At 41.8% G+C, this 25,633-nt stretch overlaps 1 protein-coding gene across 6 annotated transcripts in view; it reads left to right on the forward strand.

The window, feature by feature from the left end:
- Nucleotides 1-25,633, forward strand: part of DYM (dymeclin) — a 247,205-nt gene that overhangs the window by 43,513 nt on the left and 178,059 nt on the right. For all 6 annotated transcript variants that reach the window (XM_075185845.1, XM_075185872.1, XM_075185862.1 and 3 more), the window contains exons 7-8: nucleotides 20,502-20,627; nucleotides 21,490-21,632. In XM_075185845.1, the coding sequence (XP_075041946.1) occupies nucleotides 20,502-20,627; nucleotides 21,490-21,632 (269 nt within the window). The remainder of the gene's footprint in view (nucleotides 1-20,501; nucleotides 20,628-21,489; nucleotides 21,633-25,633) is intronic.

Consider the following 25,633-nt stretch of genomic DNA (forward strand, 5'->3'; position numbering starts at 1 on the left):
TTACCAGGACAGAGTCTAACAAGGGAAACACTTTGCACTGATTTGACATTTTAGTTGTTATCTTACCAATGTCCTTTATATCTTGTTCTGCTTAGCTGATATCTGTGTCCTATGAAGTGACCACTTTTAAATGTTTTAGGCCTTCTTGAACATTTTGAATTTATTTAACTGGTTAATAGCTTTGGCGTCTGTGCGACTTATTCACATATTACCGCTGAAGTGTGCTGCGCAGGAGGAGTGGTTAGACTGCCTGTACTGTGAATAGAACAAGCATTGGAATCATTAGAGTAAGAGGAATGTTCAATGAAATGTGTTATAGAACCTGCAGTTTGTCTGGACACCACGTAATAATAATAATAATGTGAATTTACACCTAAAGGACTCTGTAACTGGGCTGCTGCTAAGGGTACAAGTTAAGTGCATCCAACTAAGTAAAAACACATAAAAATGTATATGTATAGGGTATTGTCTTATTTGCTAAACACCTATTCTTGAATGTTGCCTAGCCTAATTTTGGGTTATGGGAGTACCCGCTGTGATACTGACATCCAGCAGATGAGACACAAACAACTTATTGCTTTGAGAAATGGTGTATTTACTGTTCACATCACAAAATAGTACAGCAGGCCTTTGGATGACACCAGGAAAATCCTCGCTCTAGCTAGAGATAGTCCACCTGCCTAGTCACCGGTCAGCTAACCGGCATCAGTCACCCCACCCACAAGAACTAACAGTCTTTTTAGCCTCCACCCAAGAACTACAAACCAATCACAGAACACAACACACCTAAAACACCCCTGTGATGCACCTGTGTGTTTGTGTGCTGCAGCCTGTTCCTGCAGGCTCCTTGGGTTTTTACCTGCCCCTATAAGCCTCTTTGTCACTTAAGTATTGTCATTCTTGTAAGTGTACAAGGAACTACAACCCAAATCCCCAAATCGATCCTAAGTGAAGTTAAAGCTAAAGCTGCGCAGGGCTGTATCTAACATCTTAACTGGCGGCTCCTCATTCACATCATATCTTGTTTTTAATGGTGTGTTCAGTAAACATGCATATTACAAGGGTACTTATGCTGTTCTGTCTCTTCTACTACCAATTTATAGTTTTTTATTGTAATATTTCTGCATCTCTGTTTTGAATGTATATTGTGCTGCCTTGTGTTTGTTTTATATACAGTAATGCAAATTTAAAAAACATTGGTATTTATTGTTGTTGATCTGTATGTAACTAATGTAGCGTATTTTACTAGTTTACCGTAATTCCCCAGTTCCTAAATGTAACTAAGTGACCACTATCCCCAGCCTGCCATACAGTACAGCTGACATCTTACTGTTTGATGGATGAGAAATTATTTTTAGGACTAAATTATTTATTGTGAAACTAAAATTATGTATGTTCAATCTGTGCCAAAATTGAGGGACCCTGGGTGGATGATTTTGCCTCAATTACTATTACAAAATGCTGCTTTCTAACAGGGAAAAATAAATTTAGTCATTCAATTAACATCCCAACAACAAACATGGGGGTCCTCTACATTTTTACAGTCTGTTCAATGATTGCTAAACTTTGGCTGGGTACACACTACAAGGTTTCCACCCGATTATTGGGCCAATCACACGGTAAACAGCCGTTAGGTCTGAAATCGCATTAGTGTGTACGCTCCCACGATCACGTTTTATCATACCAAAACAATATCGTATGATTTTGTGAACGGACTAAAAATCGACTAAAACGATGTTGTGCTGATTCTGCAGTGAGTACACACTCACAACCAGCCGTGTAGGCAGATCTCTGTAGCGTTTACAGAGTCACCATCTTTTCAGCCGATAGATATGACAGATGAAGATCACTGATCTGATGGTAAATCTTGTAAAACGTTTATAATGTGTACACAGGAATCGGCTGCTGATCGGGACTTTCAGTCGTTGGTACAACGATATCGCATCGGGGGCATTATCTGTAGTCTGTACCCATCCTTACAGAAATGGTCCCGCACACATCAATCTCATCTTATAATCTTATCATTTTATTTCTGATTGTGGCTTATGATCGAGTGATAATCTGATCATCTTCGTTGGAAAATGTTCCTTTTTAATTGACGCATGTGTGTTGTAATTGTACAATTAAAGTCCACCAACAACTGTGCTACGCTACAAACGTATTGCTGTTCTGTCGGATGAAAATGATAATATATAATGGGTTTTAGGGACGAGGGGTCTGTATCTCTGAATAGCAGCCCCACTATTAAAGTTCAGAATACATTTTACAAACTGCCCTTGCTGACTAGCACTGGGAAAGTGAGTCTGTGCAAATAGGTTTTGTCTGCGTGCTAAATCCTGCATAGCAAATACATCCTGTAATAAAAGTTGTTATTGCATGTCTTCCACGCTGCAATATGTATCTATAGGTTGGGTCTCTCTCCCTGTATACATAATAAATGTTTGTCTGATGAGCATTAGTCAGATTTACTGTATGCTGAAGTTTAATGTATAAATCCATTAACAATGCTATAGCTTCAGTAAACAGATGGTCCGTCCCTCGCCTGATAGACTGAGATCTCCGAGCAGTGGGAGAAGGAGACAGACTGTCCGGCTCTGCTGACAGCCGGCAGATAAGAAACCACTAGATCTACAGGAGACCGGCGACCAGTATACATTACATTAAACATGACTGAGAGCAAAGGTGTATATACAATGCAACTGGCTGTATGACGCTGCTGACACACGCATGATGTATGACCTCCTCCTCCCCTACCTTCATCACACATATGTTCCTTGGAGTCACCCAGAGTTCTCCTGTCAGCTGCTTGAGTCCTGAGCTCATTCTAGCTGCTAAATATACCCTACTTGGAAGTAAGGGGCTATTTTCCCTTCATAGTACTATAAATAATCATTAATCAAATAGACATCAGTCATTATGAGCGAGAAGCTTATTGACAAGTGTAGGAGCGGTCACGTTGTGAGACAGACTGGGGTAAAATGAAGTCTCAGCCATTGTTTACAATGAAACAGCGCCCCCTGTGGGAAAGGGAGGACTTGTGGGTTGGATTTATAATGGCTTTCAAACCAATCATTCGTCAGGCATTTAATTTGTTGTGAAACATGTCAGCAGGTATACATAATCACGGACCGGTGTGTAATGTGCACCCTAACTACAGTGGAGGCAGCCATTTTGTTGGTTGAAAGAATGTTCATGAGAAAGTAGCCAGGAGACAGTGACATGAGTGAGATATGATGTGCCCTTGGTGTACTGGTTCCCTGTGAATGGATAGGGTGCATTTAAATGTTTAGGCCACAAAATAACCACCTCAGTATTATCCTTGTTTCCTAGGGAACAGGGAGCCAGTATTTGAATGTTAATTCAGTCAACAAAATGTCTGCTTTCCCGATCTTTAGTAAAGGCAATGACTAGACTGTGTTCTCTGACTGTTTGTTCTGTCACAAAATGGATGCCCCCATGGTGATGCCCATGCTGTCTTTTGCTATACCGCAAGTACAAGCAGGGGCAGGCTGGGCAGGGGGGCATCTGGCCCCCGGGGCCGGTTCCATAGTGGGCTACTTTGGGATGCGTCACTGGGCCACCTGCATTTTTTATTTCTTTAAAATGTTCCTGAGTTGAGTCTTGTCCCCCGGGCTAAACTTTACCAGCCCTCCCTTGAGTACAAGGTTTCCAAGATGCTGAAACCCTGACACAGCAGCGGAGGTGTGAAATTCTCAACCATTCAGACCTACAATCACTGTCTTCCAGATATGGCAGCATCTGGTACACAGTGTTTTCCTGCAGCCCGGTGCACTGCTCCAGCTAACTCCCCATCTCCTCCTCGTATTTACAGGGATAACTTGGGTTCTGTGTCTCAGAATCAGCTGATTACACTCTTCCAGGAGCCCTGCTGGGAACAGATAATCCCAGCTATGCCAGACAGCAGATAGATGAATGGATGCTAGAGATGGCAGCGTCTGTGTTTACCACAACACCTCATCAGGGCCCCCCTCCGGTGCTGATTGTATGTGCGCAGTCTGGCTGCCTCTCGTGTCTCCGCTTCCCCACATCGCATTTGAAATTATTCCTGAAACTAATATTTATTCAAAGTATTTCTTTGTGAATTTGAGGTTTTATTTTTCTTTACCTTGTTAGATGTCTGAAAAGCTTAATGTTGAAGCACAGTCTAGGATTGAACACAAATGTTGACTCAACAATTCCCAGTGTTTACTGCCCTCTCTGTCTCCTTGTGTGAGATCCCGTAGTGGTGATGTGCAGACTGTTAATTCAGTGCCTCTCCTAGAACTCTCTGTTTGACCTGTCACTTACTATACAGACTGTGTTGTCAACATTACTTGTCTCACTTTCTACCTAGGGCAAAGGGCACATGTACCAGGAGCCGTACTGTTACTGGCCAATGTTTGCAGGACCTCTGCTCTCTATTCTAGTCTAAAACAGGGGACACAGTATTGTTCTGGGCAGTTGTGTTATATGTAATCCTATACTTACTGCACTTTGTATGCAGAGTACTGTTATGTCCCATGCTCGATGTACGGCGCTGCGGACTGTTTGTGGCGCCTCGTAAATAAAAGCTAATAAATAATACCTATAAAACTGAAATCACTTTTATGTAGCCAATATGCAGCCTAAATTGTAGGTTGGAGTAACCGGAAATGTAGCAAGGTAAAGGTCCATGTCTCTGTTATAGTCTGTGTTCATGTCGGCTAATATATATATATATATATATATATATATATATATATATATATATATATATATATATATATATATATATATATATATATATATATATATATATATATATATATATATATTATATTTGTTGCATTAAAATATGATGTTATATTGACGCTTCATAAATAAATGGTGATGATGATGATGTACTATGATGATGATGATATTATGTGCACACAAATAGATGACTTTCTACTCGGAAAAGCAGTTCCTGTCTTCTTCCTGCAGGGGGAGCTGGTGTCCTATCTGGCCCAATGTATTTCCAAGCCCAATGTAAAGAATGTTTCCATTGCTGTGATTAAGGGGCATATTTAAGAAAGCACGATAGTGCTTTTAACGGGTCATATAGGTGCCTCCTGTCCTCCGCAAATTTATTAAGGGTGCATCACAGCAGATATCATGGATATCTGCTGCTTTGCACTCCTCTTCGTTTTTGGGAGCAGTCACCATTCAACAGAATGGTGACTGCTCCTGGCCGCAATCTAACAAGTCCCGAAAAAACATTTTTTTCAGGAACTTGTCATGTTAATGTACGCCAGCGTACATCATCGGAATGGAAGAAATCCAATGCTGTCAGCTCTGCTCCGAAGAGCAGAGCTGGACAGCACATGTGTGGAGGGATCACATGATCCCTCCCTGTCACTCAGCGCGCTCTCTCTGCGTTGCAGAGACAGAGAGGGGATCTGTGTGCGCATGTCCAGTTCTTGGAACTGCACATGCGCAATTGAAGAATGAAAAGAACGAGGAGAAGACCTGGAGGCAGCGCTTCCGAAGAGGGGGGTAAGTATGATTTTTTTACATCGCAGAAACAGCAGTTTTTCGGAACTGCTGTGTCTGTGCAGGGCTGTACATAAATGTGAGAAATAGTTAAATCCTTATCATTGTGATAAGGATTGAAAACTACTTTTCACTTTATGTGAATATTGATAAATGTGCCCCTTAGACTCCTTGGTATATATGTGTACTATCAGACCCAGGATAAACTCCAGGCTTCGTGGGGTGGTCCATATCTCAATTGCCGTCAATTACATGCTCACTGCCCACAACACGGGGTTTTTCATGTTAACATGATGAAAGGGACCCTGCACCCTGTTACCCTGTAGATTGCCACAGGAGGGAGAAGGTGACACTAGTCCAGGCCTGGCCAGCCTGTGGCTCTTCAGGTGTTGTGAAACTACAAGCCCCAGCATGCTTTGCTAATAGAGAACTATCTGTTAGCTGGCAGGGGCATGCTGAGACTTGTAGTTTCACAACACCTGAAGAGCCACAGGCACTCCTATAGTAGCTTTTATAGCTGCACCACAAGAGACCGCATCCGTTATGGATGACTCTCAGCGATCCAAGGTCCCGGGGGTAAATGTATGAAAGTCCTGTTTTGTCAAATCGACCATTTTTGGCTACCTTGACAGCCATATTTCAAACTGCAATTTAATTAAAGGCAAAACCCACCAGGTTTTAATCCTGAGTTACCCCTTACTGTAAACATCACAGACTCTGGCAGCGCGTTTGTGACAATTACTCTTCAGTTATTTTTTCGAGGATGATTTTAGTCTTATGTTACTGTGACTAAAGTAGATGATTCTTCTCTTCTTGTTTTGTACCTTGGGTCTGGATTTAGTGTACCTGTGTCTCGCTTTCATTTTATGGGCAGCCTATCGGTTCCCACAGAAGTAGTGACATCACAGAGCAATGAGACACTATAGGGTAGATTTATCGAGTCTTCTAAAAAGCATCCAATCACATCCTAGCTATTGTTTATCTTCTGCGTTCTAGAACATGATCGCTAGAATCTGATTGGCTTTTCCTCTCTAGCAGGATTAGTAAATCTACCTCTGTCTGTAGGAAATGATTGGCTGAATATTAGCTCAGCCCACAACATGGCTGCCTCTAGTATGGTACACTTTAAATAGAACAGAGAACCTCACTTGTGATGGATTACATTGTATGATTTGTTTTGGTTGCTGGCGTCTGTGAACCCTGTGACATTTACCGCTGTGTTCTTGCCCTCTCCCCTCTTGTCTATTGTCTCCTAGATGTGAGGTCAAAATACTAGGAAGCAGTCCGTGGTATATATCCTGTTTCTGACTGAAGTATATTGTGCCAGAGACAATGTATGTGTTTTGTCAGTGGCACGGCGCCAGTTATACCACGGTGTATACACGTTTCCTTCCCATTCACTTTTCCCCCAGTCCTCATTAAACAGAAGGAATTATGAATCGTGTCCTAGTGTTTCAGCTTTCTCTTTTATCCAGAGTAAGAATAATAAATATAATGCTTATTTAAAGATACTTGTCAGCTCCACATACAACTTCATATCTGAATAAAACACCGTCTGTTGTTTCTGTTTTAATTTAGGAAAAAAAATCAAGAAAAATATGCATCTAGTTACTGTGTTTATGTCTTTTATGTTCCTGTAAACAAGCTAGTCCAATGCCCAATCATTACATGGCCTCCTGTTTTATTGGTTGTACTGCCCCCGGCATTAGGGAGGCAGGAATTTCAAGTTAAATCTTTTCAGTATCACATTTGCCTAAATTACAGTTATAATGATATTTGGTAGATAGAGGGATATTCGGTTTCTTTGCTGAATGCAACAAGTTCCGGGCCAGGAGAGATACAATGTATAACGTTCACCACCTTCCAAGTTAGCATACGAAGCACTATCCTCAACTCTGAACAGGTTAAAATATCATTTATTTATTTTTAATGTATGAATAAAACGTATTGTTTATGGTACATCTTTCTGATAAGCTGTAATTAATACAATTCATGTGTAACTCTGCCCATTATATCAGTATGTCTTAAAAGGGGAAGAGAATATGATTATATATGATTTAACCCTAGGTTTCCTCTATTGTACCAAAACCCATCGTAGATGGACCCTAACACTTCCCCTATTCGTCTAACCCGGCCCTCAGTATACCAGTGATCAGCCCCCGGATTCTCAGTGTATCGTTCCTTAGTACATCTCACCCAGCGCCGTGTTTGTCAGTGGGAGAAACGTGGAGTGATCATAGCAGAGACCGTGGAGCTAAACATCCATTTCCCAGTAAATGATCTGGCACTGGATCTGTCATTGCATGAATGTGCCAGAACCACAAACTACTACTTTCTTGTTATGTTTCCGGGAAACCCAGGAAGCCGGGCGCTGACAGCGTTTGACATTGCGCCATTCTTGTGCTCTTATTACAGGTTACGCACCTTTCCTAATATCAACCTTACAATGCGCACACTCAGAAATCAGGGGTTTATTTCATAACACAGTCCCCATCGCTGCAGTTTATGTCTACATCATCATCATCATCATCATCATCAGTTATTTATATAGCGCCAACATATTCCGTAGCGCTTTACAATTGGGGACAAATGTAATAAACTAATAAACAAACTGGGTAAAACAGACAAAGAGGTGAGAAGGCCCTGCTCGCAAGCTTACAATCTATGGGACAATGGGAGATTGACACATGAGGTTAAGTATACATTTTGCATCTTGGCCCAGCCAGACTGCAAAGGTAGGGTGACTCATAAGCTAAATGATCCTGTCACACAATAATGTTGGTCCGGGGGTAGTTGTCTTGTGTCAAATTGTGTAACAGGCTAAAGGTAGTGAGGTTAAGATGGTGGTTGAGGAATATTATACGCTTGTCTGAATAGGTAGGTTTTCAGAGAACGCTTGAAAGTTTGTAGAACAGAGGAGAGTCTTATTGTGCGAGGGAGAGAGTTCCATAGAGTGGGTGCAGCCCGAAAAAAGTCCTGTAACCGGGAATGGGAGGATGTAATGAGGGTGGATGAGAGACGCAGATCTTTTGCAGAACGGAGTTGCCGAGTTGGGAGATATTTTGAGACAAGAGAGGAGATGTATGTTGGTGCAGCTTTGTTGATGGCCTTGTAGGTTAGTAAAAGTATTTTATATTGGATTCGGTAGAAGACAGGCAGCCAGTGTAGAGACATACAGAGTGATTCAACAGAGGAATAGCTATTTGCAAGGAAAATCAGTCTTGCCGAAGCATGCAAAATAGATTTTAGGGGTTTGAGTCTGTTTTTGGGAAGACCAGTAAGGAGGGAATTGCAATAGTCAATGCGGGAGATGATTAGTGCATGAATTAAGGTTTTAGCAGTGTCTTGTGTGAGATATGTGCGGATTCTGGAAATGTTCTTTAGATGTATGTAACATGATTTAGATATAGAGTCAATGTGGGGAACAAAGGATAGGCGTGAATCAAGGATTACACCTAGGCAGCGAGCTTGTGGGGTGGGATTTATGGTCATGTTATCAACAGAGATAGAAATGTCAGGTATGCTCTTGTTGGCGGGTGGGAATATTATTAACTCTGTTTTAGAAAGATTAAGTTTGAGTTGACGAGAGGACATCCAAGATGAAATGGCAGAAAGACAGTCAGTTACACGGGACAACACAGATGTCGAGATATCAGGAGAGGATAGATAGATTTGGGTATCATCCGCATAGAGATGATACTGAAAGCCAAAGGAACTTATTAGATTTCCAAGAGAAGCGGTATAGATAGAGAACAGCAGAGGACCTAGCACCGAGCCTTGTGGTACTCCAACTGATAGGGGAAGCGGAGCAGATGTGGCTCCAGAGAAATTAACAGTGAAAGAGCGATTAGAGAGGTAAGATGAGAACCAGGATAGAACTGTGTCTTGAAGACCTAGGGATTGCAGCGTTTGTATGAGAAGAGAGTGGTCAACTGTGTCAAATGCAGCCGAGAGATCAAGGAGAATTAGGAGAGAGTAATGGCGTTCAGTCTTAGCAGTGATCAGATCATTAACAACCTTGGTCAGCGCAGTCTCTGTGGAGTGTTGAGAACGAAAGCCTGACTGAAGAGGATCCAACAGGTTGTTTGCGGAAAGAAAGCGTATGAGGCGAGTGTAGGCAAGTCTCTCTAGAAGCTTGGAGGGGCAAGGGAGCTGAGAGATGGGACGGTAATTTGAGAGAGAGTTTGGGTCGGAGTTTTGTTTTTTTAGAATAGGAGTAATCACTGCATGCTTGTATAGTGATGGAAAGATGCCAGTAGAGAGTGAGAGATTACAGATTTGAGTTAGAGGTGAAATGAGCACAGAAGACAGGGATCTACCAATTTGCGAGGGAATAGGATCAAGAGGACAGGAGGTAGAGTAGGAAGATAAGAAGAGCGTAGAAATTTCCTCTTCATTTGTGGGGTCAAATGAAGAGAGGGTGTCAGAGGGTAGTGGGAAGGAAATGAGCTGATGGCTTGTTGAGGAAGAGGATACCATTTCTAGTCTGATCTTATCAATCTTGTCCTTGAAGTAGGTAGCAAGATCCTGAGCACTGATAGTAGATGGAGGGTTCGGGGTGGGAGGATTGAGAAGATGATTAAATGTATTGAAAAGGCGTTTGGGGTTAGAAGCCTGAGCATAGATAAGAGATTGAAAGTATGTTTGTTTTGCAGTGTCCAGAGCATTTCGATAGGAGTGGTAGACAGAAGTATATGTGAAGAAGTCATTAGAGCTTCGAGATTTACGCCAGTGACGTTCTGCTTTACGGGACAGTTTTTGAAGATTTCGTGTTGCTTTGGTGTGCCACGGTTGACATCGAAGTCGACGTGTAGTATGAAGTGTCGCTGGAGCCACTTGATCAAGGGCCGTTGCTAAGGTTAGGTGAAAATGAGGTACTGCCATCTCAGGGGATGAGAATGTAGAGATAGGGGAGAGAAGGTGTTGGAGAGAGGTGGAAAATTGTTGAAGATTAATAGAATTCAGATTTCTACGAGTATGAGGAGGCTTGGTTGAGTTAGACAGTAGAGAGGTTAGAGCAGTGGGGGTGAGAGTGTAGCTGATAAGGTGATGATCCGAGAGGGGGAAGGGTGTATTAATAAAGTTAGAAACTGAGCATAGTCTAGAGAAAACAAGATCAAGGCAGTGGCCATCCTTATGAGTAGATGATTCAATCCACTGGGAGAGGTCAAGTGAGGATGTTAGAGAGAGTAGTTTGGAAGCAGCTTTGGAAGGTGGGTTATCAATGGGGATGTTGAAGTCACCCATGATGATGGTGGGGATGTCTGAAGATAAGAAGTGAGGGAGCCATGCAGAGAAATCCTCAATAAATTGTTGGTGTGCTCCAGGGGGACGATAGATCACCGCAACACGTAGGGAGAATGGATTAAAAATGCGAATAGCATGTACTTCAAAAGATGTGAACGTGAGTGATGGGACATTTGGTAGAACTGTGTATGTGCACTGTGGGGAGAGAAGTAGTCCAACCCCACCTCCTTGTCTGCCTTCAGGTCTGGAGGTGTGGGTGAGATGGAGGCCACCATGTGAAAGTGCTGCAGGTGAGGCAGTGTCTGATTGCATGAGCCATGTTTCTGTTATTGCCAGAAGGTTGAGGTTTTTTGAGAGGAAGAGATCATGAACGGAGGTAAGTTTGTTACAAACAGATCGTGCATTCCAAAGGGCACATTTAAAGGACTTGGGAAGAGAGGGTAGACAGGTGATGTGTTTGAGGTTTGCTATAGAACGGTAGTGTTCTGATGTATGTGTGTGTGAGGAGTGTGGGGGACCTGGATTAGGTGATATATCACCAGCTAATAGAAGCAGAGTGAGAGAAAGATAGGCAAGGGGATTGTAAGATGTGTGGCCTTTTATTTTCTGGCGACAGGTGGAGGCTGTACTTGTTAGAGATAATAAATAGGACAACAGTTCATGGGTGTTAAATAGAGGTGAGTGGAGTAATGCAGGTGCAATATGAACAAATTTGTGTGTTGGTGGAGGGGTGAAAGATGACACAGTCCTAAAGATCATGCCATGAAATGAGACTAAGAAAAGCAATTTGTGAAACATTGTGAAAAAAGGGGTAAAAGCAAAAAGCAAGGGTATTTTAAGAATTACCTCTTAGCAGTATTCCATATAAATAGACAAGTAGTGCAGAAATAGGCTGTGGCAGATGTTGCTTATTGCTGGGAGTTAAATCAAGTCAAATGTAGTCCAATGTTTGTCCAACTGTGTTGTCTAACTGTGCATTTTCGTCCACTTTGTGAGAAAATCCCACTTAGTGCAGAAATCACACACGTCTAACCCCACATACGTCTCCCCATAGAACCTGATATATCTGGGAGTAAAGAGATCAAACCACTGAATTCTAGAGGTCTGTAGCCATACCTGGCAAATGTTATATATTACTGTTTCATATCCGCTCCCATGATGTCTGTAGGCTCCGGTGCCTTGATGATGTCTCAGGATGAGTAATACTGTGCTGTATATAATGAGAGAAGAGACAATTTAGGATAGAATGAATGATTGTCACCGCTCGGTCCCCCCTACCTGCACTTATTGTGTCTCTGGGCTACGTATGCGCTGTTATCCCCAGGGTCCGATGTGGGCACCGCAGCATCTCATAAGTAATCATTTCATCTGGTCTCTATTTTAGAGGAGTTATAAGTGAATGGAGAGCTGTGACGTGTTGTTAATATGACAGGTGCTCACAGTATTATATATGTATATCGTTCTCAAGCCGTCATCGTCTGATCTAGATTTTCAGTCGCTGTCCCATTTTGAGTCATTAAGGCTCATTGCCGAGTGTATTTCGTGGTGCTGGCCTTGTGGGTTTAGGTAACTGGTAACATTTTATAAGTCTTTCTGTACATCCTATAAACACTTATCTTTATGTCTTGCATCAATCATGAGTGAGGGGACATCAGTCTTTGTTACACCTGGCCCTCTTGTGTGTGTTATATTAGAACACAAAGTAACCCCCTGTAAATGTCCCCTCTCCCCCCTTTTGCTCCCCTCCCTGATGTGACCACTTGGGCCACAAATCCATTTCATGAACCGTAAAAATGGCTGCATGTGATTACAGGTAGGAGCTGGATATCTGCCCTTATCTGTGTGGAGTTTGTATGTTCTCCCTGTGTTTGCGTGGGTTTCCTCCGGGTGCTCCGGTTTCCTCCCACACTCCAAAAACATACTGGTAGGTTAATTGGCTGCAATCAAAAATTGACCCTAGTCTCTGTCTGTCTCCCTCTCTGTCTGTCTTTGTGTGAGTGTGTGTATATATTAGGGAATTTAGACTGTAAGCTCCAATGGGGCAGGGACTGATGTGAATGAGTTCTCTGTACAGCGCTGCGGAATTAGTGGCGCTATATAAATAAATGATGATGATGATGATGATGATATATGCTGCATGAGAGCTGGACACAGTTCTTGGTGTTTTCCATAGTGCTTCCTACTGTGTGATCTTTACAAACAACGGAGGAAAACAATGACCCTTATTTATGAATGTCAGCCACCAGGGATGTAGGGTGGAGTGTTACAGAAATATAGCAGTGTGTGTTGAGCAACTTATAAATGATTCTCTGTGTCAACTGAGCTGTTCTTCAGTCCAAGCAGAAGTGCGGTAATCGTTCAGTCTCTTCCTCTAAATGTATCTACATATTTAATTTGTCTTTTGTGTTTTAGGTCTACTCCCTTATTAAATATGTTTTTACAGAGTTCTCTAGAGTCTCGTTAACTAATAGTTCCCATTGTCTGTCTTTGTTCTTGTGCGAGTTACATATGAATACAACCTCTGGCTTTGTGGCACTTTGTCTGCACAAGATGATAGTGATATGAGTCAGACAAATATTGTTTAAGCCTTCTAGGCCACTGTTAAGAATGAAAAGCTTGTTGTCATTTGTTGGGATACGCTGATTAATCTACTTCCTCTTCCCATCTCTGACTTGTCAAAAAACGTTCACTGCTGTGTCTGGATCGGGCAAGCTGATAATACCGTCTGTTGTATGTTGCTTTTGTCTTACCCATAAGCCACAATATAGGCTTAGAACATTTCTGTACATTTAAAAGAGAGAAATAGTTATGTCCTAAATCAGTGTTTGCTAACCTGTGACACTCCAGGTGTTGAGAAACTACAAGTCCCAGCATACCCTTCCAGCAATAAGCTGCTATATATTGGCAAAGCACTCTGGGACTTGTAGTTTCTCAACACCTGGAGTGTCACAGGTTAGCCAACACTGTCCTATATGGTGCTCTGTAACATAGTGATACAAGCTATTTAAAATCAATTACAACGTGAATGGTTACATACCTGTTTATTCGTTATTCCCTTGTGTGTATATACGTAAGAGAAGTCTGTTTATACACCGGGGTACAAGAGCTGCTCACAGACGAGTCTCTTTTGTATTTACTTTCGGAGCGTAACAAAAGAAGAATGTGACACCTCTTAGCAGCGATGACTGTACCCTCAGATCCGCCAGCAACTATTTTACTTACTTGCATCCTGTTTTACAATTAGGAGTTTATTTTGATTCAGTAAGTTTGGCATTGTGTGAGCTGTAAAATGAATGTATTGGAGGAAGACACGGCTCTGAAAGTTTATGTACGAAGTCATTCTTATTGCTGGGGGTTCTGGGGAAACGGACACCTTCTGTGGGGTGTAATTGGTCATCTTTACAGTACAGCATCTACTCCCTACTGTAATATATATAGATAATAGTATTCACTGCAGAGTTCTCATCATATATTACAGCCTTGTAGTTTATAGGTTACAGAAATTAAACGTCACTTCTAATATCCCTAATAGTTTCCAGTAGGAACACATTGTCTCATATAATACTTATAATACACCAGGTTTCATAGCTACAGGAGTAATTCCAGAGGACTGGAAAAGAGCGAATGTTGTCCCACTGCACAAATGTGGGAGCAAGGAAGAGGCAGCTACAAACCAGTGAGCTTACATCAGTAGTGGGGAAACTGATGGAAACACTCTTATGAAAGAGTTGTAGAACATCTCAAATCCAGTAACTTACAGGATCCCAAACAGCATGGATTTACTGGTTGGAGATCATGTCAATCAAATCTTGTTGACTCTTTTGACTGGGTGATTAAAGTAATAGATCAAGGAGGGGTTGTAGATGTAGCTTATCTAGACTTTAGTAAGGATTATGACACTGTCCCACATCACAGACTGTTAAATAAACTTGAAAGCTTGGGATTGGATTCAAAGATGGTGGAATGGATAAGATCTTGGTTGCAGGATAGAAAACAGAGACTTATAGTAAATGGAGGACATTCACTGGAGGGAAAGGTTACCAGTGGAGTACCCAGGGATCTGTACTTGGACCAGTGCTTTTTAATGTCTTTATTGGTGACATTGCAAATGGTATTGAAGGGAAAGTATGCCTTACTGCAGATGGCACAAAGATAAACAACAGGGTAGACACCAGGAGGGGTAAAACAAACGATTGATGATCTAGGTAGACTAGAGGAATGGTCAATAGAGTGGCAACTACAGTATAATGCCAAAAAATGCAAAATCATGCACTTTGGTCTCAAAAACCCAATGGCTAAATACAGTACTAATGTCATTATAATGGAGACTACTGAGGAGGAAGGGGATATGAGTCACTATTTCAGGTGACTTAAGGGCAGGTAAGCAATGCAACAAAGCTATGAGGAAGGCAAGTCAGATGCTTGGTTGCATAAGGAGAGGATTCAGTAGCAGAAAGAAAGAAGTAATAATACCACTGTATAGGTCATTGGTACGGCCTCATCTAGAATACTGTGTTCAGTTCTGGAGGCCATATCTCCAGAAGGATATAAATACATTAGAGACTGTACAAAGAGGGGCAACTAAAATTTAGTTTAGAGCAGAGAAGGGAACGGGGGGGGGGGGGGAGACATAATAGAAACTTTCATATACATCAAGGGTTATAACAAGGTGCAGGAGGGGAACATTCTACTAAGGAAGAGAAGTATTAGAACACGAGGACATGTACTGACACTGGGGGGAAGAGAAGTATTAGAACACGAGGACATGTACTGACACTGGGGGGAAGAGAAGTATTAGAACACGAGGACATGTACTGACACTGGGGGGGGAGTAGGTTCAGAGGAAATGTGAGGAAACACTACTTCACAGAAAGGGTAGTGGATAAGTGGAATAGCCTCCCTTCAGAGGTGGTAGAGGCTAATACAGTAGAGCAATTTAAACATGCTTGGGATAGACATAAGGATATCCTTATAAATAATAAGGGATCAAATAGGGTTTGAGGTTACCATAGGTTAAATAATGGGCAGACTGGACGGGCCAAGTGGTTCTTATCTGCCATCAGATTCTATGTTTCTATGAATGATGTAAAGACATCAGAACTGATCAGTTATAAGATATTCCAGCAGAACTTGTCATTTATACAGATATTATGTACAATAGTTTATACCAGGGTCTCTGAAATATAGTCCAAAGCATACTAGTAGGTTAATTGGCTGCTATCAAATTGGCCCTAGTCTCTCTCTCTGTCTGTGTGTGTCTGTGTTAGGGAATTCAGACTGTAAACTCCAATGGGGCAGGGACTGATGTGAGTGAGTTCTCTGTACAATAAATGGTGGTGATAGTCCTCAGAGGTTTTCCAGGTGATCAGTGAAATAATTATGCCACCTGTGGATCTGTTGCACTGTATCGGGCAGTAATGAATACACCTGGGGGTAAATGCATCACACCCCGGGAAGTTTCCCTTTACAAGGCAGCGCCGCTTTAAATTTAAGCTGCGAAAACGCCGATCTCCCGCGAGTTCAGAAAACCGGGGTATGATGCATTTACCCCCTGGGCTCCAACAAAGAGATTTGGAAAACATGCCCTGTTAGGGTTCCCTGAGGACTGGATTTGGGAAGCCCTGCTTCATACATGATTGGAGTTTTTCAGAAGCTCACATATGTAATAGACTAATGTTGTCCTCGGTTGTGTCTCCTCCTCCCGTCACTTGCACAACCCAGGATCAAACAACTGGTTTTAATTTATTTTTTTACATTATTCAAAACATTTCAAATTATTTTCGCCAAGGCCCTTTATGTGCTGTTCTAGGCACAGTGTACACGTACTGAATTAAATGTGAAAAATCTATACATTTCCTTTCATTTTGTACCCCTATACATCTAATAAAATTAATTCAATAAAGCCAAAATACATTTAAATCTGTATGACCTTAAAACCATTTTCAGGCGACCATCGGAATGGAAGCTTCTGTCAGTGATCTCATGGAAGGACATCGCAGTGTGTGGGCTGTAGCCAACCATCATAACGTTCTTCTGACAATCGTGGTGGTCAGTACGGAACATAGCGGAAGCACATTATCTGCTGACCTGCAGTGACGCCAGATGTGGTCACACAATGGGCGGATCTTAGCCCATTGGCCACCTGTGTTGTCTCCGTTGGGCAAAGTCAAAGGATCTGTACACCTGTGGCCAGCTCTAGCCTCCTGTTACCAGAGAGCAGCAGCTTTCACTGTGCTGCAAATGTACAGTGCCCGATATACACATCTGCATACATACACATGTACACGTACCACGTGCAGACTGTGTGTGGCACTCTTCCACATACATGTGTGGTGGTTGTTAGTAGCTTTGTTGTACAACACAACTTGGATTTTGAGTGGTCCTTTAAATAGAATTCCCCTTTCTCTGCTTCCTTCATCATAAAAGTAATGTAACCAGCCCCCGACACAGGCCAATTATAGAATGTCTTCATTATGTCACATTTGATACAGTGTGTGAGGCCTTGGAACATTAATTTCACTCTGATGTCTGATTTTATGGTGTCTGTCTGACTACTTATTGTGTGATTATAAATTCATCGTCTCAAGTCACAAGTAACCTTATGTAGTATGGGCAGTAATTACTTTCACAATCATTTATCTGTGGGGTCTTCGCACCTCTTTGAGTGGCTGTAAACCTGTTAGTTGCGCCCACGCTAATGGGCACAGGTTTCAGCCTACACCGAGTATACCCCTGGCACCCCGGCAGCTGTGCTGTGGGTTGTAGTGTTGTACCACGTACTATCTTGTTGTACGGTGCTGTGGACCTCACGTGATGCCCTATAAATTAGGATTAATGATAAATTCTAATTCCGTGCAGGAAAGTATCTGCTATGGTCAGATATGTTCTGCATAATCTGTCTGCTTGTAGCATCCTCTAGTGAGATTATGAAGAGGAAGAGCTATTTCCCCCATTCATGTCCATACTAGCCATGCGCCCCATGTGGTCAGCACTAGAGGCAGGATTGCAGCGTGATTGGTCTGCTCCAGTGGACACGTTGCCCCTGCATCTCACCAACACGCACATATAGAGTCGCTGGGCCGTGTAGCTTTGGCTCATTTACATCCAGTAACAGATTGCTGCAATCTATAACCAGATATAGGGCTAGAATGTCTAAATGACCTTCATTTACCTATACGGTATGTTTGTAGATGTTATTCTTGACTCCTTTGTTTACGTCAACTTGTCTTTAGGTTTATTGTTTTTTTACCAGGATGTTCTTTGTCATGTTGCTTTTCATTCCATTTTATACAAGGGTATTATTTGATTTATTGATAGTGGTAATTGTACTCCCAGCTTTTGTTTCATTTAAACATATGATATGATTAATAATCCTGAGGATCTCCATTTTGTCCCTGTATAAAGCCATTTTCTATTATAGACACTGATGTCATACCTGTGATTGATAGTTGTGACAGTTTTTTATTTGCAGCTGTCAGTAAGTCTCTATCTAGTCTCTTACTGCCTACAACTGACAGTTCTACTGATCATATCTCTCCCATAAAGGCTGCAGGTCGTCTCTGTATATTGATTGGATGACACTAGTTCTGATTGACAGCTGTGATGACACTCTGTTTTTTCATTGGAGGACACTGGTTGGGACTGACCGTTTTTGATGGTTTTCCCTCTTGTATCTTACATGAGGACATTCTCTGTAATTGACAGTTCTGCAGTCCCTGTTTTCTGCTGTTTTAGCAGTTTGTACCAGTCCTTCCTTTGGGTGATGATCAAAGCATTTCTCCTTAATGTTAAGTTCTTGCACAGGATACATTAAAAGCACAGAGACTTGCTTCTTCAAGGGTAAATGAAAATCTCAGTGTAAGAGGTGCACGTCGTACCGTGTAAACAGCATGTTAAGAAATAATTGCTAGACATTGGAAAGATAGAACGTGAAATTGGGATGATTTCAGGAGAATGTTTTCTTTGGAGTCCGAGTACAAGTACTTGGGGCCAAACACTACTTCCTTCATTCCTCCCCCTCTAGAAGTTTGATTATAGCAGAGGGAATATCATGGATGCTCTGACAGGAAGAGAACACCTAGTTCTGCATAATAACACTTTAACTCAATTTCTGTCTTTGGAAAAGTGATATTGACTCTTGTTTTTCAAGAGGACCTAAACAAATTTTTTTTTAAAAATAGGTTCACTTCCAAGTCCACGTTCTCCATTTCTTCCCTTCTAATTTATCCCTCTTGAGTAAAAAAAAAAAAAAAAAGTTTTAATTTTCTGACGTTCTTGTAGTTTGTAGAGAAGCTCCTGTTGGTCCTTTGCAGAAACACCATTTGCTGTAATTTGTCTCAGTGTATAAATAAAAGGAATTAAAGAAGATCTGTCATTTTTGAGATAAAGCTTTGTACATGGTGCGTGTGGCGCTGGCTGTGAAATAAAAAGAACTTAGAGATGCCCGGGAGAGAGAGCTTGTAACGTCTTCTAGGTGCTAATGCCCAACGCCCGCTGCGGCAACAGTCCTGCCCGTTCCTGGGCGGCTTCCACATTACAGCCTACATGTCTGTGACCACTTCTTTGATGACCTAAAACCTCCCGCACATGCTCTGTGCTATTGGGCAGCATGTTCCTTGGACTTTATATCTGTCCTTGGTTACCCATGTATCCGTATTCCCTTCCACACATCATGGCATTGCCCGTTACATGGGTGAACAGGTCGCTGATCCCACAAGACCAACGCACTCATCTGAGATACTCTGGCAGGTTCGCTGTGCAACATGTGCTGAGGCGCATGCGAAGCGAGATGCGGATGTGCAGAAGTTTGATAAGAACGTCCTCATTCTGCCCAACTTTTATTTATTTGAACATTGCGGGCCGGAGATTCTGCCGCCTCCTCTGGATGCCAAGGAGCGCTTGTACTGGTGTCTCTGAAGAGCGTAGAGCAGCTATGTACCTTGAAGTGCAATATGTTGCTTGCTTAATGTATTTTAACATAGTGGGATATAACTGAGCGCTGTGCATTGTATGATTGATTGTCTTTTGTACTTTTGTTTTTTAATAACTAATTAATGTCACCCCTACGGAGATTAAGCAATAGGTTCCCTTTCTCTTCCTTTTTTTTCTTTTTTTTAAAGTTATGTTAATTTTGAATTATGCCAGTCTCTCCAGTATATAGTAAAACTCAACTCCCTGTCTTCAATAAATGTCCCATGTTTTCACTACTTGTAATCTTTTGCTCTAGAAGTTTAATTTTTCCCCTCCTTTACATGTTTATAGAACACACTTTACAATAGCAGAACAAAGCATCTGTGTTAACATCCGATGTGCTCTGCTCTCTTCCCATGTGCTCTGCTCTCTTCCCATGTGCTCTGCTCTCTTCCCATGTGCTCTGCTCTCTTCCCATGTGCTCTGCTCTCTTCCCATGTGCTCTGCTCTCTTCCCATGTGCTCTGCATTGGTCAGAAGTCAGTATATCGGGTTCTAGACTGCAGAGGATGAGATTACACAGATCTGGATTCTAGTAAATACGGAGAATGGTTTTATTATAGTGTAGCTGAAGAAGTAATATGTCGTACTCCTCTTAATAAAGCCGAATATGCACATTGATTTATTGTGTATACAGCAGTAAGGGGAATACAAACCCTTATTACGAAAGTATTGTTTTAATGCTGGGGATACTCTGAGCAGTGTAAAGTTATAATGTGTCTGAGTCCTGTATGTGAAGTAATTCGCTGACACGTTCTATGTTTTCTATTTCAGTGATATAACCTACAGCATCCTGCTAGAGGCGGTAACTACCCTCCTAGTCTTCCTGTCCTATCAGCTCTTCAGGAAGGAGATCATCCATGAGAGCGTCATCCACCGATACCTGATGCACGGCAGCTGGTACGTTACCCACTCCTGTATAGTATAATGTTATGTTCTAGTGCATCTAATACTCCCCCCATGTTCCTGCATGTCAGGTCCTCTCGCTGCCTATGTTTGTTACATGCAGAAAGTTACATGCAATGTTCTTTTGTCCTTTATATGCATTTCACTCCCTGATGGAACATATTTTAGCTGAAGGGGTTAGAGCCATATAAAGAACATTACAGGGACCGGTATCGTCTAATGGTTGTAACTACTTTATATCCTTGGCTAGACGTTTCTTGTTCACACTAGTTTACTGCAATTGAAATGTAATGAGAGAAGAGCGCTGGTGAATAGGAGCGGCGTAGAGACCCATCCATTCTGTCTACGCAAACAGCAGTCATGTGATCGGCTCGGGTATTACTAATATCTGCCACGTCTGTCACTGCTGTCTGCCTTGAAAGCATCGTTGGAATGGCATCCGTCCATCTCTGTTCTAACGGAGTACAGGTGCAGTCATCTTTGTAGGTGACAAATGTTATGTCTTCATGGAGCTTGTCCCTAATCTCTGGGATTTCTTCTCCCCATCCTCTATAAGACACCCATAAGGTGTTCCCCTCACCTACACACACAGTAGATGCAACCAGTTTGTGAGCAGTATGATCTGCAGCCGATCAAACCACTGGGAACCAGTTCCACCACTAAGGAATGAGGCGCTTTTGTTGATTCATCCAACTTCATGACTGCCTCATTCTGTAAGTGTCCTTCACCTGGGTACAACTGTGTTTTCTGCAGTATATTAATTATATTATGTGGCTGCAAGTGATTATTTCCCAATGTATAAAATGATTTATTGTGTGGCTTTTTCTGACTGGCTTTGTCTTTTTCCTGCCCGCAGCCTTCCCTACACCAGCCGATTGGTAAAAACATTGCTGTATAATTTTATTAGACAAGAGAAGAGCCCCCCGCCAGGGTCCCACGTGTTCCAGCAACAGGCGGACGGAGGAGGACTACTTTATGGCTTGGCCTCTGGTGTGGCAAGTGAGTAACACCGTTATCTCTCCCAGAATAGTCTTGGAAAACTCGAACTGCTTTTATTCTGTGTCTTGTTTACCTTGCAGGGGATTAGTACTTTATTTAGGTGGCACAAAAGCTGGCTTATAATAGCCTATGGGATTGTCAGTGCTCTCCCTACAGAAGGAGCTTCCCACCATTATCTTATAATCAGTGCCAGGTCCTCGCAGTGTACAGAACCCTACAGTGCCCTGGACATTGACTGCTAGGGATGGCTGGCGTCAGCGTAGATGACACCTGATTGGAGGGCTGAGTCCTCTGTCCTGTCCAATTAGCTTCTGTAGTCACTACACATCACCTGCCCTAGAGTCAGGTCTTACAACTGGTTTGGTTGTCAAGTGAAGGCCATCAAAAAGCCTTGGAGGGCTTGTCCAGTCTGATATCATTTTTATGGCCATGTCCTATGGTGTTCTCCACTGATAAACCAACGCATCTTACATATGTTATGCTGTACACAGGTTCAGATTCAGTCAGTTAATATAATTGGCTAAACATTGCTCAGTGTGTTTCCCCTTCGTGAACAAATAGATTTGATCCTGCAGAATGGAAAATCAGGTTGGCCTTTGATCCTATCTGTGTCAGGTGGTTCAGTAGGTTTTAACTTCAATAGTATTTTTATTAACTTTTCAGAAATTATGGGGTACAGAAAGAAGAAAGGGATGGGGGGGGGGTAAGGAAAGGACACAAAAATAAAAAGGGGGAAGGTTTGAAGGGGTACATAGTGGGGAGGAACACCTTAAACAATTCTGCTGTTAAACCACATTGAACATATGAGGGGAGGAACCCAATAGGATCCCTTCCAATTCGTGAAAGTTACACTAGTCGAATGTTCAGTAGGTTTTGAGTTGTAGTAAAACATGTACACCCAATTTAATTTGCTATCCAGTTAGATTGGATTATTGGTCAGCAGGCACACTCAATTAAATTTGCAATCAGATCTCTACACTTTGGACCTCCACTTTGTGTGTCTGTACTGTTCACAGATTCAACTGGATTGTAGTGTGTGGCTTGATGGGCATTGTGGAACCACAGGTAGCAGCATGCCCTTCACAGCAACTGGATATCCACAGCTTCTCTACAGTGGATATACAGTTATGTGTGTGTGTGTGTGTGTGTGTGTGTACATATATATATATATATATATATATATATATATATATATATATATATATATATATATATATATATATATATATATATATATATATATGTTTGAGGCAGTTGATTACTTTTAGTGAGTCTCAAATTTCTCTGTTGCTGATTTTAAATTTATATGTTTATGCTAAAAATCTTGATCTGGGAAAGCAATATTTGCTGAAACCTGGTGTTCTAGAGCTTGGTGGTATTGGAGAAAGACTTAAGTTAAACATTAGGAAATGTTACAAGAAGAAACGGTGATTACCTTCCTGTGTCTTCTGTTGTATTTGGAGACGTTGAGGATGTTGTCTCCGGAGACGCTTCGCACAAGAGCTGATTGTTTGGGAAGGTTTTCGTACAATCCCATTTGTGCCTGAGAGACTTTGTAGACCCCTGATTTACTAAATATTGTGCTGGTGAGTCCAGCCAGGCGGATAAATTACTGTATGTACTCTCAGTTCTGTGTCCTTCCGTGTTTAATTACCAGGCTACTTATGGAAAGGCAACGTAGACAGCTCGTACCTCTCCTGGTCTTGTAGTTCTACAACAGCCATTATGTCATCTATGACCCATCATATATAAAGGCTCTAATTATATATTAATACTGCAAACTGTTATCCATTGATAACACCATCCCGTGTTCTGTACAGCCAGTGTATAGGACATTGCTTTTTAAAATATCATGAAACACAAGTTGCTATAGGCCTGTTTTGCTGCATATTGTATTCACCTAATGATCCTTGTTTTTGTTTTTTCTCTAAAATAAGTTACCATATATCAGTGCTTTAGAAATGAAGCCACCTGCTGGTGAGTCTGAGGAACAGCAGTGAGCTACATTATATCTGCTTGCAGTGTAATTTCATTGTGTATAGCAGTGGATTCCAAACTTTTTTAGTTCCAGGCACCCTTAGGGTCTCAAAAATGTTTTCAAGGCACCCCTAAGCCAAAATAATTGCCAAGTAGTCCCCCGCCTTGCTTACCACTGGTCCTGGCCGAGGCACCCCTGTGAGATCTCCAAGGCACCCCCCAGGGAGCCTAGGCGCACAGTTTGGGAACCACTGGTATATAGTCAATCCATAGCAGGTCTGATTTCCAGAATATCCCTGTTTGAGCAGGTATTATTATTCCTGTCAGTGAGAAACCAGTTGTGGAGGACATTATAGGGATAACATAGACGATGATTAGCATATACATTCCCCTGTGTATGTAAACATTCCTTTAGGGTTGTGTCCCTTTGATTATTGTAGAAGCTTCATCAAAATAGTTTTGAAATTCAAAGTTGACACTAGAGATAATGTTCGTGTTTCTTAAAACAGCATTTGGTGACAGATAATATCTCTGTCTGTGTCTGTAGGTGATGGGGGCTGAGGAGGTAATACACAGTGCATAGTACACCTCAGTGATTGGGAACCACACATAGAGGCTCAGAACCATTATTATGGGCTCTGTATACCAGTTTTGTATTTTGGTTTTGTAATAAAAATATTGATCTTGTGCTGGTTTTGGTGGTCCAGGGGATGTTACAGGAACTGCATCTAGTGGTAGGGATGACGTATGCAGATAATTCCACATACTATAACATAGCTTGGGTCATATATAATATCTTATTTAAAAGGCCGGTAAACATAATATAAAAGAGCTGCTACAACATTCAGAAATCTATATGTGAATGTTTCCACATATTTAGATATTTGTCAGCCTATTTATATTTGCTGTGCAGTTATTGCCCATTTGTTCTAAATGTGAATAAAAGAGGCTGACTGCCGTTCTTTAATGGTATTACAGACAGGAAGTCTGCTGTGTATAGGAAAAGATCTTTCCCTTGCAATCAGAACGTTATCTCCGGTACATTCAGTGTGCATAAGCTCCCGGAACATTTGTATATATGTGTATATATAATATGTGTATATACACATACTGACTGGGGTGTAACATGGGGTTGCCCACATTGTATAGACAAAAAACAGGAATACTCTGCACTCTCCAAATACATAATTAATGCTGTACTAGCTACTTTTCTATACTACAAACAGGGAATGTTCGTTCCACATACTGCAAGATATGTTAAGCTGACCAACTCACGCCAAAGTCTTCCCATTCTGGTCAGTCCTAACATGATGAAATCATATGCTTTATTATCTGGGCTTAATTAAGGCTTACGTGTAACAGCTTTAAAAGCAAGTCGTTCCCAGCACTAGCAGCCATGGGAGACCTGGGACTCACCTGACATAAGCTGGAATTAATTCATGCAAAGAATGGGGTGCAAGAGAGATGGGACTTACATTGTATAAACAAAAGCAGACGTAGATCCTCTGCACTCCTCATGTCCCTGTTTTTTGTCTATACAATGTGGGGCAACCCCCTCTTGCAACCCAGTCTGTACATGGAGAGTGCATCCGTGTGTGTGTGTGTGTATGTATATCTGCATATATGTATACTTACAGACCATTAGAACAATCGCAGAACTAGATCAACTGTAGCCAATCAGAGAATTTAAAACAATCGCAAGGATGCCTCAAATCGATGTTAAAAATCACTAGAGATCCAACGAATCCTGGATTTGGTTCAGAGTTATGGCTAAAACTACCCATGTTTCCAAGGATTCACCTTCAATCAAATCCATTACTGGCACCAAACCAAATTGAAATGCGTAGTGATATCACACGCGGGGCGGTGCATTACTGTGATCACATGATCTCATATCATCATGTTGTCTTAAAGCATTCACACCACGTGGAGGATCAGTCACAGAGATGATGCTGGAGAAGAGGACTGAAAATGTAAATCAATTACACAGAGGAGAGGAGGATACATGGTAACATGCAGATGGA

Source organism: Mixophyes fleayi, chromosome 1 (genome assembly GCF_038048845.1).
Source record: "Mixophyes fleayi isolate aMixFle1 chromosome 1, aMixFle1.hap1, whole genome shotgun sequence".
Classification (NCBI taxonomy): Eukaryota; Metazoa; Chordata; class Amphibia; order Anura; family Limnodynastidae; genus Mixophyes; species Mixophyes fleayi.